This window comes from Kogia breviceps, chromosome 11 (assembly GCF_026419965.1).
Source record: "Kogia breviceps isolate mKogBre1 chromosome 11, mKogBre1 haplotype 1, whole genome shotgun sequence".
NCBI lineage: Eukaryota > Metazoa > Chordata > Mammalia > Artiodactyla > Physeteridae > Kogia > Kogia breviceps.
The window spans coordinates 102,707,764-102,725,121 of record NC_081320.1 but is presented as its reverse complement, the minus strand read 5'-3'; the positions used below and the strand labels follow the sequence as shown (position 1 = coordinate 102,725,121).

Here is a 17,358-nt window from a genome sequence, read left to right as displayed (position 1 = left end):
AAACTAACAGTATTGAAAGGCGAAATAAACAATTCAACAATAATAGTCAGAGGCTTCAATACACCAGTTTTAATAGTGTATGGAAAAACCAGGCAGAACATCAGGAAGAAAATAGAAGACTTAAACAACACTATAAACCAAATAGATACGGCAACATTTGGAGAACCTCCATGCAGTAACAGGAGACTTTTTCTTCATTTTCTAGTTTGAGTGTCAGAGGTTCTGACAGTTTCTCTTCACTCCTTCTTCTGTCTCTTACTTGGATTGCATAGACTCTATTGATCTGTCTTCAAGTTTGCTAATTCTTTGTCAGGTGAAACCTACTGTCAAGCCTCTCTAGTAAAATTTTTTTCCGTTATTATACTTTTTCACCCTAATACACTGATTTGCTTCCTTTTGGAGCTACCGTCTCTTTACTGACAGGCTGTATTTGAAGTGACGTTGTCCTTGTACCTTCACTTCTTTAAGCAAGCTTCCCTCTAGCTTCTTGGACACGTTTCTAATGACTGTTTTGGAGTCTTTCTGCCGGATGTGACGTCTGGTCACCTCGCAGACACCTTCCATGCCTGCTCTTCCCCAGGCCCCGCGTCCCACTGTCCCGTGTCCAGCAGCTCCGGGTGCAGGTCCTCACCCCGCACCCCGACCTGCCGTTTGTTGTTTATTGTTTAGTGACCGGCTGGATCATTTTTGTGACGTCTGGAAACCACCCTCCCCCGAGTCCTGTTAAGCCTGAGGTTGGTTTCTTTCTGTGACCACACCTGGCTCTTAAACTTCACTCATCTCCAGCTGACTGGTCTCTTATTTTCAGCAAAGCTCTGTGGTGTAAATGGATCGGCAGAATATTCCAGTCAAATCTGGGTTCCTTTGAAGAACTAGTTCCTGGGGTCGGTGTCTGAGATTTGTTCTGACCCCAGGAGAGCTCCTTCCAGCTGTTTTATTCCCAGGTTTTCTCCTGAAAACTAGCCGGCCAGCAGTTCAACCTGTATTCGTTTAATTTATGAAACTCTTTCTAATTGCCTTAAACTGAAATGTCCACTTTTTTTTTTTTTTTTTTTTTTTTTTTGCGGTATGCGGGCCTCTCACCGTTGCGGCCTCTCCAGTTGCGGAGCACAGGCTCCGGACGCGCAGGCTCAGCGGCCACGGCTCACGGGCCCAGCCGCTCCGCGGCACGTGGGATCCTCCCGGACCGGGGCACGAACCCGCGTCCCCTGCATCGGCAGGCGGACTCCCAACCACTGCGCCACCAGGGAGGCCCCATTCCACTGTTTTTGAAGTGCCCGTGACCTTGAACTTCTCCACGTTCTACTGCAAATGAAGTCACTTCCTGTGGAAACTGACCAGGAGCTGCAGGTTTTGTGGCCTGTCTCTCACCCCTTCCCCAAGTAAAATTTTGAGCCAGGGCTGCGGTGCAGGGTGCGGGCACAAATGACACACTTGGCTGTAAATGAACCTTAGGCTCTGATTCAAGCAGTGCTGATTAGGGTGGGAATGACACCGAGTCGGGTATCTGCTTATAAAAAAGACAGAAGGATTGTTTCATCGGAGAACCTCTGGTTGGTAGATTTGGCCCAAGAACATGCAGGGTTGTTTTATTATGTCTCTACTTCCTTCTCCCGCCCTTGTATCCTTTTCCGTTTGAAACCATGATTGAACCCACATCTGAAAGACTATTAACACATAATTTAGCGGGAACCTTGTTTAGAAAAAGTTTGTTTTGTCATTTTTAGCCTTTCAGTTATCTTCTTAAGGACATGGAGGTGTAAGCTGCGTGGGTTAGTTGTGCATTTTTCTTAAGAGAAAACGAACAGACGTGTACGTGACGTTGTAACGCTTGCGTTCGTCAGCTCTGCCTTAGCAAAATACCAGATGGGGGGGTGGGGGTGGGGCGGGATGGCGCTTGAACAACAGCAATTTATTTTCTCACAGTCCCGGAGGCTGGAGGTCCAAGATCAAAGTTCCGGAGGGCTGTGTCTGGTGAGCGCTGCCCTCTGGCTCGCGGGCGGCTGTCTTCTCACCGTGTCCTCGTATGGAACGGAGTTCGGGGGCCTCTTCTTATCGGGGCCCCAGTCCTTTTGGATCAGGCCCACCCTTCTGACCTCACTTAAGCTTCTTTCCTCAGAGGTCCCATCTCCAAAGACGCCGCACTGGGGACTAGGGCTTTAACGCGTAGGTTTTGGGGAACACACACATCAGTCTATAGCATATATGGAAATTATCTCTGGAAAAAAAGGCTTACATGACATAGGGGGGAAACTACTGGATTGGAGACAGTGATGTCGCCGTTATGAATAATTTGCCATGGGTGGGTTTGTGGCAGGTTGATTCTCCTGGTTATAAAAACAAAGGGGAACCAACTTCTTCAAAAGCTCTGTTGTAAATCAGACGTATGCGTGTGGTCCTAAATACCATCGACGCTGAGGAATGGTGGTGTTCGACCTGCTGCACCATCACTGGGTCAAGAGCCTTCAGTACCATGATAAGTGGTCTCCGAAAGAATCACTGCTAAGGACCCCACAAAACAGTAACTCCAGCACTGCTCTGAGAGCACGTGTATTTCCTACAGGAGCTGCCTTTCATGTTTTTGTTAAATTAGAAATAGGAATTTCAGCGTTTTGAACTTAATTTCAGTAAACCTACCTAAGATACAGAGATGGGTTAGGCTGTGCCCGCGGCTGTGAGCTGTGTTTCCCGCGGTGACTGCAGGCCGGTGCCGAGCAGGGCTGAGTGGGCACCGCCTTCTCCCGGGCCTGGGGCATCGGATCCCAGGGGCCTCCTCCAGCATCTCCTGTCCTCCTCCTGCAGGTGCAGTGCGTTTGAGGTGCAGGCCCTGGATGGGGCGAGCTCGGGAATCCTTTGGTTTTACACCGCCCAGGAGAGCGCCGACTGGCTGCGGGCCGTGTCTGCCAACATCAGCGACCTGACGCTGCAAAACGTGAGCACGGAGGCTTTCCACTGTCCCTGTTTTTGCTTTTTAATCCACGAAAATAATTATGACTTTCTGTTATTTATGATGAACCCTCAAACAGTTGGTAATAACATTAAACAGAAGAACATGTACTTTTTTCAACATAACAAACCTTTGACTAAAAAAGTTAAAGATCAAGTCTTCTAAAAGTTTCCTGGTATAAGAGTGTAGACTGAATCAAACCTGTGGACCCTTCACCGCTGGTTCTCTCTCTCCCTTTCTTCCTTTCCACGCACCTACACAGAAGTATTTGTGTGCATGTAATTTTATATATACTCTATCCAAACGCATTGATGTAATATGACATTTTTACTTGGGGAACCCAATTGGGTTAAAGATGTAATTCTCCAAAACATTAAGGAAACGTATAAAGAGGCACCTCCACCGCAAATATCCCTTCTCAGTGGCTCCCCGCAGGCACCCAGGAAAGAAAAAGCGCTCTGTCTCTTTGAGTCTGTTTGACGATCAAGGTCAATATGAAACTTCAAAATGAAACAACAAAACCAGATGGGGTGAGAGTAAAATACTCAGTTCCCTAAAGCAACCGCTGTATCCCGGCAGTGAGCCGATGGCCACAGCCGCGGGAGGCTCACGCCAGGACCAGCCCTTGGCCCGAGGAGACCGTGGACCCGTTTCCTTGTTCTCAGCGCCTGCGGGTGACTTGCCGCCTTGTCCACATTTGCACCCCAGGGTCTGCTCTGGCCCGGGGAAGCTGGTGGCAGGAGGAGCCCGGGGGTCCGGATGCACGCGGCGTAGCCAGCCGCGCTCAGGCCCCACCGCAGCCCTGCCTTCCTCTCACACCTGCCTCGTTCCTGGAAACTGCTAAGCAGAGGGCGCCTGAGCACTTCGAAATATCAGGGAAGCGGCAGTGTGAGATTTCTATTCCAGCGACCTCAGAGGCTCTCAGCCACACAGGAGGTACTAGACCCTCTCTCAGACCTCAGTTTTCCAGCGGGACATTTTGAATTCCAAAGGTATCTGGATGGATAAAAAGAAAAGAAAAAACCAGGTAGTGGTAGCTTGATACTGGCAGAAATGCATGGTCCTAGTTGAACCTCACACATTGTAGCTACTGGGCAGAGTAGAGGGAAGGAAACGCAAATGCTTTAGGGCCGGAATTGTGGATTCAAAGCCACTTTCCAACTGGGTAGTCTTGACCTTGTTATTACTCTGGACCTTCATTTCCTCACTGGTTAAATTTTGCAGGATTGCTGGGAGAATCAAGGAAGGGGGAGCAAATGTGAACTGTGAAAACTATAATTACCTAAGACCATGGAGTACAGAAATCATTTGCCCCAGTTTTTTCCGACATGGAAATTTAAGCATCCGCTGCCCCAGAGCTTCACTTAGTAAAGAGCTGAGGCTGGAGACAGCAGCGTCGGGATGCCACCCTTGGGTTTTCTGTTCTGAGAGTTGTTGCCAGACGTCTGTACGTGCTCTGGTTTGGTTTTCAGATAAGAAATAGCTCATAAAGGAAACGTCTCGTGCAGGGACACTTCATGCAGCTAATTAAGCTCCGTTGCCAGTCGGGTTGAAAATTTATGACATCAATACACTTGTCATACTGACTCCTTGCTTCCCTCTCTCTACAGATGAAAATGGCAAATAAATGCTGTTCTCCTTGTGACCAGGTAGGATTTGTGGGTTTTGTGTTGATTATACAATGTCCCCGAAGGGAGCCTCTTTCTGTTTTTGAAATGCGGTTTGGAAATTTTGACAGGAAAGCATTAGCACACATCGGACTGGAGTCAGGACCCTTACCCTCAGCGTCCACTCCAGAAAGCTACTCGTTTGTCCTGGAAACAGCGTAGGAGGAATCGTCTGACCTGAGTGCTCGTGTTATCAGTGCTCTATCGGCAGTTATATTTTCTCAGGAATCGTGATTAAATGATAACCTAGACATGATTGTTTAAGCTTAGAGGGGTTTGACGGCTGAGACACACCTCTGTAATTTGGAGTCTTCAGCATCCTGTGATTTTCTTAGATCACATCCTCGTTCAGGAAGTTTCACTCTGGGAGGCTTTAGGCAGCCGCTATTGCAGGTGGGAAGGAAGCACCCCACCCCTGCGCCCCGTGCTGGCCTTTACTCACCTTGAGGCCGCATGTTCTGGTGGTGGTAGCCCTGCGTCTTCAGGAGCCCTTGGCTCATTCCTTCGGAGAGCAAAGGCCAACCTGTAATACGCCCGGTTTTCTAATTCAAGGACTGCTCATTTACTAGGTCTGTAAGTACTTAGCTGTGTATCAGGTAACTACACTTTGAAGTCACTACATTATTTTTCTGTTTCCTTTGTGATAAAGTCATAGTTCAAGCTGTAAGTGTGAACTTTTAAAAATGTATAGCTTCTTAGCTTTCTGGTTGTGTCTTTCATAGGTCTGAGGCAATATACCTCGTAGGCTCAAGTTAAGCAAACTAAAGGAATGTGTTCAGTTTGATTTAAATAGCACTCAGAGACAGATGCTCTTTGCGTAGTGCCGAGTGATAAAATTTGCGCGTTCAAGAGAGTAAGTACCTGCCAATCAAATGTTTCCTGAAAAAGATAGGAAATTAGGAGCATGTTTTAAGTTAAACCCCTCTAGTCAACATTTTAAAATTAGATAAGAAACACTAAGAAAGGTTCTTCTAACTTTTATTTGTTGTAATGTTTTTTAAATTTATGAACAGCTGTTTTTGTTTACATAGCTAAATGAGGGTGTTTAGCTATTTAATGAGTAATAGTGCCATAAATGTCTTCAAGTTAATGTAGGACTCGTTTCATATTCTTACACATAAAATACAGCTTTTCTGCTGTGCTTAGTGTTTCTAAGACAGAAGTTTCTCTTGGACTTTTCCCCTGAGGACACACCTCGCTGTAGTTCACACTTAAAGCCTGTCTTCTCTGGATTTATTTACCAAAGCTGGTGGGACAATAGACCAAATTGGTGTTTTTGTCTCTAAGAATAATGTGCCATTTGAAATCGGATTTCTGTTGTGGCACAAGCAAAACTAGCAAAGTGTCCTGGGGGACCCTTTTTCTGGTGAATCAGAGACTCTTCCAAGACTGATTCCAAAAATCGGCCTCTGTACACGGGCGTGGAATTGAATCTCAGAGACAGAGTTTGGGTAAAGTAGGAAAGAAGAGCTTTATTGCTTTGCCTGGCAAAGCGGGCCACAGCGGCCTAATGGCCTCAAAACTGTGTGTCCTGGCCTGGAGGGGGTAGTGAGGAGTCTTATAGTCAAGAGGCAGGGTTGCTGGTACGGATCAGGGTGCCTGCAGGGCCTGCATCCCTTCAATCCAGAGACCATCTGGCATCAGGTGGTCTGTGATGGGCTCCTGTGGTTCTCAAGTTTCCGAACTGTGACCTTCTCTCTGGAATGAACTATACTAACATCTTCCATTTGTTGGGGGTTTAGTTCTGCAGAAGAGCTCAAAGACATTGTTCTGTGTATCCCTGGAGGGAGAACCAGGGCCCTGCCCTGAGGCTGCGCTATTGTTTCCTGGCTGCCCCTCCCTGGTCTCTGCGTCCCCTCCCTTCCCTGATTAGCAACTGTTTGAACCTGCCCTTTGGGACTCAGGGAGGGTCTTGGAGGCTGAGTGCAGCCTATTTCCTACAAACAGGAAACAGGGAGCACAGAAAGGCTTCCATGCCCAGGAGCCCCACGGGCCCTGCTCCTTTCAGGACCACAGGAGAGAGTGCCCTGCAGGTGGAGCCCTTCCTTCAGCTTCTCCATGTCCTGTCCCGAGGGGGGCCGTCCTGTCCCTGACTTCCCACACAGATCATGCAGGGTCAGTGGTTTGGGGACAGTCACGTGCGGGCACACGTGAAGGCCCGTTACACTGAGACTTGAGCAGCTTTCACAGGACTTGAACTTGACGCATTTGGAGCCCACTCTGCGTTTTTGCGGCTGTACATGACTGCCTGGCCGGCTGGAAAGAGCACTAGTCTGGAAACCAAAGCATGTTTTGTTTTGTTTTGAAATTTAACTCCTCTTTATCACTGAATCACAAGAGAGAATCAAGACGCAGCGTTCAGGAAAAGTTAAAACTATCTGAGGAGCAAAACTCCCAACACAAAGGACATGGAATGAATTACGGTTCAAAGGCCTCTGAGGCAGTGGAGTGATTTCGCTGTGGTTTTTTCTTAGTGAAATTTTGTCCTATATGAAGCCACGTTTGTGTGATGGCAGTCTTGGTGGCCTTAGGTGAGTCAAACCTGGATTCTAATCCCACCTAATCCCTTCTCTGGGGGTGCAGTTGGAACACATTAACACCTGAGCCCTGGTTTCTTAATCTATAAGAGAAGAAAGTTGCAAAGGGTAATCTAAAGTCTTTTTTTTAACTTTAAAATTTCTATATAACTTTGAATTTACTTAAGGGCTTGAATTTGTTTATCTGGGAAGAAACATCGGAGCCAGGCCTCACTATGTGAGGTTGTGAAAGAACTAACCCCTGCCCCAATTTGCCGAGTTTTCGGTAGAGGATGCTTTCACATTTTCTCCAAAAACTAAACATTTTGTATGCGTTATAGGAGTTTAGATTTATGGTGTTGGGCCCTATTTAAAAATAGGAAGGATTTTTTCCCTCATTTTGAGCAATTAATTATTGATTTTGGTATGTAGCAAAAAATAATATTGAATAAATAAGAAAAAAGTAAAGATATTGACAACCACTGAAATTGACAAAAACCAAAGAAAGCAGAATTAGAAGGATAATACAAAAGGCATAAGTATAGATTTTTAGACTCTTATATCTGGTAAGTAAAATGACTGTATAATTTGTCATCCAAACTGGGACAGTTCCTTCCGGGATGGAGACTGACCTAAAAGTAACACTAAGACAACAGGAGTGACTTTAGAATCATCCCAGGAAAACCAGGACATGTGTTCACCCTGCATAAACAGCAAGAATCTATTTTCCAAAATAAATTTCTTCCCGAAAACCTGAATCAAAGGAAATATGGGGACCTTGATCACCAAATCCAAAAGAAGCTGAAATAATTCAAGTTATTTTAGCTTTTTCTGTGAAAAGGAACAGAGTAGTTGTACAGTTATTATCTGATGGACAGGTAGGTGTTCATAAAATTATAATATACATTTCTTGGATTATGTAATAAGCCATAGAAAATTCATAATGTAAAATTTAAAATTAGCTTCCCTTAAAATTATTTATGAACCGCGTATACCTAAAAAAGATTCATAAAGCAGCCAATGTTTCCAGTAATAGCTAAGCGATAACTTATTTCTTTGCTAATTAATACAGGCAGAATTAAATTACATATGGAATTTCATTAACTTCACATCCAATTTATAGACGTTTCAGGTTATTAACAATCTGTATGTTTCCGTCTTGGCCAGCAAAGGAGTTCCTAGTTTGCGTCTCAGTATGTAACTCCTGTTGGATGCTGTGCGCAGGGCTGTATTAACCAGATGGAAGGAGGAGCAGCGACCTACACAAGACGCTGCCCCAGGCCTGGGGGGGGAGGAGGACAGCAGGACCGAGGAGGGTTGGGCTCCACGACCAGTGTCTGCGTCTCCAGAGAAACAGGGCAGCAACGCTCAGGCTGAGTGAGAATCAGGTGGAAAATCTATCCCTTGACAAACTGTCCTCACAAAAGAACGCTTGCTGCTGCTGTGCTAGAAAATGAACCACAGCTTCTCCATTTCAGCCCAGAAGTTACACTTTCAGCTTTCTACTCACCCTTGACCAGTCTATAATGTGAATCTAATCTAGCCATCCATCCATCATATCTATCTACCTCTCTACCTATCTATCATCTATCTATCTACCTATCTATCATCTAGCTAGCTATCTACCTATCATCTATCTATATCTATCTATCTATCTGTCATCTATCTATCATCTAACTATCTATCACCTATCTATATTCCCACGTCTGTGCGTATTACAGCCCTGTCTTAAATTAAGCTCCTATGATTCAGGTTCCAGTATATCATTCATCCCTTGTGGAATCCACATTGCAGTCTATGACTAAGTATTTCATGAAGAGAGAGAGGACCATGGGAGACTTGTCAGCATTTGAATATATGATTAAAAAATAAAGGAAAAACCAGCAGTTTGTCCTCCCTACAGCCCCCTTTGAGACCCAAAGCTGAAGCTTGGTCTCTTAGGAGTTCTTGGCAGAGAAAATAATATGTTTACAGGTTTTAGGGACCCTCACGCCATATTGCTAGAGACCCGCCGAGGGCTGTTTTCTTTCCATTACTTAGTTTTTCATCCGGATGGCAATTATTTTTTATTCCTACCAGCCCTTACTAGCTTAGTAGTTTGAAAACTATCTTGGTAAGATTCCTGGTAATAAATATAGTATCAAAGCAGATTGTTGAGCTTGCTGCTGACTTAAAAATGTGCAATAATTTAGAATGTAAACAATTTCCTATGTTTTCTGGAAATGCTGGTTCCACGCTTTGAGGGTGATCAGTGAAACCAAAGGCTTCCAGTCTGCCAACCCGGTGGATACAATGAGCAGGCCCTCCCTGCTGTGATTGCTTCACTTCCCATAAAGTCACGGGTAGTGATAGATGAAGAGCCACGCATGGCTTCTTTCCAGAAATTTTAGGGGACGAGCCCTCCCTGCCAGTCCTGCGGATGTGGGGTAGATACAGGTAAGGACACAGGTCTCGTCCCCAGAGAGCATGTGGTCTAACGCAGGCCCAGAGGGAAGCAGTGTGAGAGCCCAGAAAAGACAGCCCTGCTCCTGCTTGGAGATGCCGAGAGGATCTGACATCGTGGGGCGCTGAGTATCGCCATGCAAACGGCGGCATCTGCCCTCGGAACAGGCGCGTGCAGTGGCATCCGTCCCCTTCTGCAGATAAGGACGTGGAACACAGAGCCCTTGATGGGCTTGATGTAGCCTGGCGTCCAGAGCTCCTGCCCCTGGAGCTGCTTTCACTGAGTGTCACCTGTGGTCCCCACCCCGCTACTGAGAAGGCAGCCCCCTCAGAAAGAGGGTAACGGGGTGAATATTGTCCAGAACCACAGGATGTCTCGTGAGCGCTGATAAAGGTGTAAAAATATCCCATGCGGCTAAGCATGCCGTTTGCGACCTACAACGATGACTGGTTTGTGAAACGTTACCAAACACCCGCCGCCTCTGGATGATTCTCAGCAAGGTGGTCTTGTGCCAACTTAGTAACCAGGACGGCCTCTGAATACCACGCACCCAGTCCGCGTGGACCGGGGGCTCCCCTCTGCACAAATCCCTGTTCTTCACTGCGTAAAACTCAATCCAGTTGCAATTCATTGTTTTTAGTAACCGTGCTTAAAATGAATCCTGTCTTATATAAACTATACAAATCACTGGGCTTGTGCAGTGGCGCGTGTGGAATTCACAACCACCCACTGAATTTGTGTTAATTTTAGAACATCAAGGAGCTGCTGAACTAGCTAGAGAAAATGGAGTGTTTCTGCCCTAAAATATGCCGAGAACTCTTAAGACTCAGCAGTAAGAAAACAACCCGATTAAAATGAAGCTTGTTTTAATCATGGAAATTGAGCACGTCTTATGATTTACAGCAGCATTAATGCTACTGTTACAATGAACAACAGTGTATCTGTGTGATCCTACCAGACAAAAAGGAGAAAAGTCAATCAGACATTTTTAAGTAATGTGTGTAATCAGTTTCAAATCCACAAGACATGCAAGGACTCAGTCCTGTTTGGGTGGTTTCCGCAGAGTTCTAATTCCATCCGAGCAGTGTGCTACTTGCCTCCTGCCTGCTAGTACTTTGGGAGGGAGTTTTCTGTGGTACAGCGAGCGTTAGATTCTCGAAATTACCATGTGAGGGAATCCTCGTCCCATTGTATGATGATGAGAAAATGGACCCGGAAACATTAAATGAGTCCAAGGACACATGAAATAAGGTGGTCTTGTACAGTAATAGTAAAACTCTCTGTCAGAACATTGAAACTGTATCACATTGATGTGACGCTAAGCCTTCACCAGACAATAGCTAAACCGAGAGGGAAAAGACGAGTCCATGAGCCAGTGGTTACTTTACGAAGCTCTGTGCATCTAGGACACCGATGCACTAGACAACTTCTCTTCAACACCTTGAGTGGTTAGCTGTGGCTACCACTCTCCGTAGAATGACACTCTTTAACTTTCTCCTTTCCATCACCAGGAACACTGTGAAAGTAGGACTTTTGTAAAATTTCACCTGGCATCTTGACCTGGGAAGTCTTTCACCAGGCGTGACTGAAAGCCCGTCAGTGATTTAGCAAGTAAACATGGAAAGGAAATGACCTACCTTGAGCCCCCGCGGCTGCTGTGAGGGCGCTTCCCGGGGCTGCGGTCCCGGACCTGGAGGGCAGCCACCTTCACACAGCCCAGGGGACCGTTCATGCCCTAAAGCCCTTGGCCTGCCTGTCTGTGATAGTTTACTACTAATTTTGTTTAAATGTGCAAAGTACGTGTCACATTACAATTTTAGCTGAGACAACACGGGGATTTTACCTTAGTACTAGTTTAAATTCATGCACTCACTTTTTAAATTGTATTACTCTTTCCGTTAGCTTTTTGACCATATTCCGATTTGTTATAGTTTGCATTTTGTGTCACTAGATAGTCAGTGCCAGTTGTGGGAATCTCATATTGTATTATTTTCACTGTTAGGAAGTTGAACTATAAAGAAACAACCATTTCTCCCACGTGTGTTAACGGTATATTTATTACAGACATGGAAAATACAATAGCCGCTTTTGCAACCTCGTAGACAGATTACAAATACTAACCCCTGATAGGATGTAATTCAACACTGTGGTTGGAAAAAGCTACATATGGGAGGCAGCGGAGACGTCCAGCGCTGGCCCCAAACTAAGAGAACTCGGCAGCTCATGTTTCGAGCCGGCCCAGGGCGGAAGTCTGGGCATTTGACCCAGATGTCACACATTTCCGTGGCGTCCGCGCGGTCGGAGGTTGGTCGCGGCTGAGGCCCCCCCGTCCCCGTCCGCGGCCCGCGGTGTGTTGCGTGTCCGCTACGTTCTCCCGAGGCCTGGCTGTTAATCTGAAGGTTTTGCTCCGCAGGTCACGCACGCGGGGTGGGTCCGCGAGAGGCTGGGAGGGGCCGGCCCCTCTCACACCTTCAGATCCAAGTTCCTGGCCCTGAAGGGCTCGTCCTTCTTCGTCTTCACCTCTCCTCCGGTAAGCAGGCCCCCGGGGGTCTGGGAGGGATGCCGCCGGGGCCATTCTTGCAAGAGAAGCATCAGCTGATCCAGCGCTTGGCAGAGGCCAGAGAGGGTGCGCGACCCGCCGGCCGGCCGCCTCCGCCCCTGCGCACGCGGACGGAAAGGGCTGTGTGGACCCGCTGGCTTTCCTTCCTCTAAATCCGTAAATCAACCCAGTCCATGGTTCTCCTTCCATCGAACAGCCGTTAAGACATTCAGAGTGTTTTCCTGCTTAAAATATCAGCTGACTGGGATGTGGAGATGTGAAGGCTTAGCTGTCTTAGAGCATCAAGTGTATAGCTGCAGAATCCCCAAAACAAACAAAATAGAAGAAAACCCTTCTGTTAAGACATTTCTAATTTAATGGTCAAATAATGAAACCTAAAAAGCTATTTTTCCCTCATATCTCCCAAGTTTTATAAAAATAAACGAAACAGCCTGATTTAGTAGGGCCCATAATAGAAATTTAACGGCGAATGCTACAGTTTACAGTTCATTTTCTAATTCCTACCAGCGCCATTTTCCCAAAACTGACCAAATATAATGTGTGTGCCCTGCCTCCAAGTTTGTCAATTAAAGCAATTTCACTTTCTATGAGTCCAAACATCAGAGCTGCGAACAAGCAGCAAAACCTGGTAGCTTCAGGCATCTAAAAAGCTAGATGCCGCTTACCTACAATGTTGTTACTTTTCTGCCATTAAACATAAATAAAAGGATTTCCTTCCTTCTAAGGCTGAATGCTCCGCCGTTGTCTGCACACGGCACGTTTTCTTTACCCCCCCCTCCATCAGCGGACACTGTGATCGCGCCCTGTCCTGTCTGCGGTGAATGGGACTGTGACAGACATGCGAGGCAGGGATCTGGAGGCTCCGATTTCATTTCCTTTGGATAAACACCCAGAAGAGGGGCTGCTGGGTCGTGTGGCAGTTCTGTGTTTAATCTCTCTGAGGGCCCTCCGTACCATCTCCACAGAGGCTGCACCATTTCCCATTCTCACCAGCAGTGCACGGGCGTTGCCTTTGCTCACACGCCCCCCCAGCGCTCGTCCTCTCTGACTTTGGAGGGATGGATGCGTTTATGGCAAACACGGGGGTGATGCTTTCTTGGGTGTTTTCTCATCTTCAGATTCATCAAGTTGTATACATTAAATGTGTATAGCTTTCTGAACGTCAACCATACCTCAGTAAAGTGGTTTAAGAAAAGATTGACAGAACTTGCGCACAGGGCAGGAGAATTCCTACGTACCCTCCGTCCAGGTTTCTGAGGGCTGACTCCGTACAGAACTGTGGGCTGTTTGCTGAAACTGAAGGCTTATCAGTGACACAACACTGGGAACTGAAGCGCGGGCGCCACCAGACCTCACCAGTCTTCCCACCGACTTCTTTTCTCTCCCCAGGACCCAGGCCAGGGACTCGAGCTTTTCATAAACCAAGGCTGTGAATTTACTGACGCTGGAGGGTGATCTCCAGATTTGCATAATAATTGAGTTCTTCTCAAATGCAATAATGTTATTTAGCATTTGTTGCTAAATGTAACTTTCTGTGGTTTTGTCTAACAAACTAAACATAAGAATAACCACAGATAACTGACCCCCATGGCCTCAATTCTGCCTACAGCAGCGACATAGAAGGCGGCTGGGGCCTGAGTGGTGGATCAGGGCCGGGTCGGTACCCTGAGGCTCCAAGTGGAGGGGTCTCCCGCTGGCCTGTGACAGTTGGGAGAGGAGGAAAGGGTCACCCTACCTGCACCCGATGTACCTGGAAGGAGGGTTCCCCCCCGCAGAACTGGGGGAGAAGTGACTGATGTCCCAGGTCACACGCCTGAGAGTTCTAATTTTTATTTTCTTGTTAATTAAGATTCTCGAGGTGTACGTTTTCTCTACATAGTACAACATTCTACATTATGAGGGATGCTTTAAATATTTAATCAGATTTCTGTACCTGTTATAGTGAAAGATGATTTCATCCACTTCCGTTGGCAGTTTCAATTTCATGGACAGAAATCCTAATCGAGGGGCTCGGGGGATCTCCACAGCCGCCACACGGATAATGTCATCTTTGTTAACACCAGCCTTGGCTTGTTTACTTTAAAATCCCAGGGCCAATCTCCTTGCATCGATCCGTGTCACCAGCAGCATATCGTGCGAATCAACTGCTGACCTCAGCTGCTCGGGTTTGCCTGGAGCAGGCCTCCTTCTGCCGTAAATATGGTTCTTAGAAGTTTGAAATCTGCTCAGCTCCCTGCTCTGGCCTGGCCGAGGGCTGAGTCCTCCCCATGCGCCCCCTCGGGGCCGGGGTCCCTCCCCACCCGGCTTCCCCGGCACCAGTGAGCGGCTTTCACACCTGCTCCTCCCTTTCCTTTGGTTCGGCGACACCGTCTTCTACGTTGCGGGTATTTTAGTCACACCCGGGATGCAGCGCGTCTTTTCACAGACGCCGGCCCCTCCTGATTCTGGATGCAGCTGGTGGAGGTGCTCAGGTGACCCTCAGAGGTGGAAAGGGCGGCGCAAGCAGCCCTGGTTTCCTCCGGGAACCGAGGTGAACTGGCCCAGTTCTTCCCGGTAACTTAAGGTTTGGGTGGATCCGGTGCTGGGCTGGCAGCCGCCCCTTGGATTTTTGCCGTTAGCGTCTGTGCCCTGGGAGATTTCACGTACTTTGCACGTAAGCCTAGCAAAGCCACGCCCCTTCCCTGCAGCCGGACGCGAGCCTCCCGTGTGAGCTGATAATTACATGTGGCCGTCAGCCCCGTATCACGAACGTTCTGGAGATCCGGAGATTGCCGGTTCTGGGTTATGTGCGATCCGGCAGCATATTGTCTCTTCTGCGGGGCCCGTTCAGAAGGTGTTTGCAGAAAGCAGGTGCTTCGCAGGAAATGCTCGTCTGTCTGTCTGTCTATCACTCTGTTTCTCTGCCCAGGGTCTCCTCCCTTACCTGATTTCTAATTCCTCTGAGACAGAGTTGCATCTCTGATATGGAGAAACGGCCACGTTACCCTGTAGTAAAGAAACACCTGTGAAAGAAGCCAGTCACAAAAGACCACATATTGTATGATTTCATTTATAAGAAGTATGTAGAACAGGCAAATCTATAGAAACAGGAAGTAGGTTAGTGGCGGCCTACGGCTGAGAGGGTGGAGAAGGACAGAGGGTGACAGCTAAAGGGTACAAGATTTCTTTTGGGGATGATGAAAATATTCTAAAATTGTGATAGTTGCACAACTGTGGACATACTAAAAAACACTGAATTGCACAATTTAAAAAAAAAGAAAAGAAATACCTGCCCTCTCGTCTTTTCCTATAACTGACATCTCCTCCCAATAACGACATTTCCTGGCAGGTGCATCTTCCATTAACTCGCATTCCTAACAGTTTCTGCAGGAGATACTTTCCACCCCCCCCCCATCTCTTCTCAGAGCCATCAGCAGCAACATCTTTTGATAATTATGGTTTTGTCGACATCAAAAGAAGAGTGAGGCCTTTTTTATATATTTGGCTCATGCTGTTACTTGTAAAGGAAAAGCAAGACCCCAGGGGAGTCTGGAAGTCCAGGATGCAGACCTGTGAGGGTGAATGAGCCCCGCGTTCATTTACGGATCACACTGGAGTTAGGGTAGCCAGATGCTAATGTAAATTTTTCACATCCATTCAAAATTGCCTGCTAGCAGATGAGAGTCTCAGATCACTGAAATATGAAAACTTTCTTATCCTGAAGAAAGCCTGTAGTTTCACAATGTGATTTTTAGGTGTAAATATAAAATTGTACATCCCATCAGTATAGCACGTCGCCGCCTCTGAAGCCCTAGAACGTGGCAGAATTTAAGAAGCCCACTGAGACGTGCACAAAGGTGCAGACCACTCGGTGCCTGTGGCTGTGGTTCCAGCCGGGTGGGGATGGCACTGCCGCCCCAGACGGAGCCCTATGGGACCCATGGTAGTGAGTGCTGGGGGTTCCTGAGCCGGAGACATCTAGGGATGCCCCAAGGAGATTATCAAGTAAGGTTAGGTACCCTTGTTTCTAGTGCAGGGACGACATCTGTCCGGCAGGATGGAGTTTGGGGGCATCAGTGCGTAGATGGTCCTGATGCTGCGAGACCAGAGGGTCCCCCGTGCCATCGCCCTGGATTCTGCGTGGTCACAAGTTGCAGCAGCCGTCGCTTCTCCTGAATCTGCATACCTTCTATTTTCCAGGGTAATCAATACTAGTAATGCCCAGGAAGAAGTGAAAGGATGAAGGCAGTAGTATTTATAAATATTCACTCCAAAAATTAGATTGAGTTGACTTGATTTAGTTGTGTACTTCCTGACGTCTTCATATAATTTTTAAATTTCCTTACTAAATATCACCTATAAACAAGTACAACGTAAATGGCTACTTGAGAGGTGTTGTGAGATGGAAAGATGACTTATGGAGAATTTCTCTCTATTAGTAGATGCTACAAACCAATTTGTTTATGTTCCGCTGTCCTGGGAGCTTCTTAATGTGGCTCCCGTGGAATCTAGCATCACGCCGAACATGAAGAAGGTGCTCCTTGGTTGCTGCTTGGATAGTCTGTGAGGTGAATATTAAGTATTTAAATAAATATCTAATATATCTATTAATATAGTCAGTAATAAGCATTAAAGCTCTGTGGCTGAGCTATGTGATTTGGAAATATCATCAAATCCTCTAAAGAGAATACAGTTGACCCTTGAGCAATGCAGGATTTAGGGGCTCTGACCCTCCGCACAGTGGAAAATCAGTATAACTTATAATCCACCCTCCTTATATGCAGTTCCTCTGTATCCACCATTCTGCATCTGCAGATTCAACCAACCTCAGATCACATAGTGTTTACTACATGCATTTACTGTTGAAAAACATCCACGTAAAAGTAGACCCACGCAATTCAAACCCGTGCTGTTCAAAGGTCAACTGTATAGAGGAAAAATCAACCCTTTAGATTTTGGGGGGCAGGTGTGGACAGGCAGCCAACAAATCTCAAAACAGTTTGTGGTGGAAACCCTCAAATAACATCGAGCAAGTTCCACAAGAAGCAAAGGCAGACTACCTTAGAATCTTTCCAGCCTTTGCAGCTTAAAGGAAGAGGAGGGCTGCATGAGGCCCCCAACCCGGTGCCCAGAGGCGGAGCCTCCATCCCGCGCACTTGCTATCCCTAGTTCTGCACGGCGAGTTCTCAGGTGTGGAAGTTTCCCTGCCGGAGACAGTGTGATGTTGGCGCTCCATCTCCCAGACT

At 46.9% G+C, this 17,358-nt stretch overlaps 1 protein-coding gene across 4 annotated transcripts in view; it reads left to right on the top strand.

Annotated features, from left to right (window-relative positions):
• SNTG2 (syntrophin gamma 2) overlaps positions 1–17,358 on the top strand; it is a 196,594-nt gene that overhangs the window by 145,664 nt on the left and 33,572 nt on the right. For all 4 annotated transcript variants that reach the window (XM_067008273.1, XM_067008272.1, XM_059078848.2 and 1 more), the window contains 3 exons: positions 2,803–2,932; positions 4,558–4,596; positions 11,987–12,103. In XM_067008273.1, the coding sequence (XP_066864374.1) occupies positions 2,803–2,932; positions 4,558–4,596; positions 11,987–12,103 (286 nt within the window). The remainder of the gene's footprint in view (positions 1–2,802; positions 2,933–4,557; positions 4,597–11,986; positions 12,104–17,358) is intronic.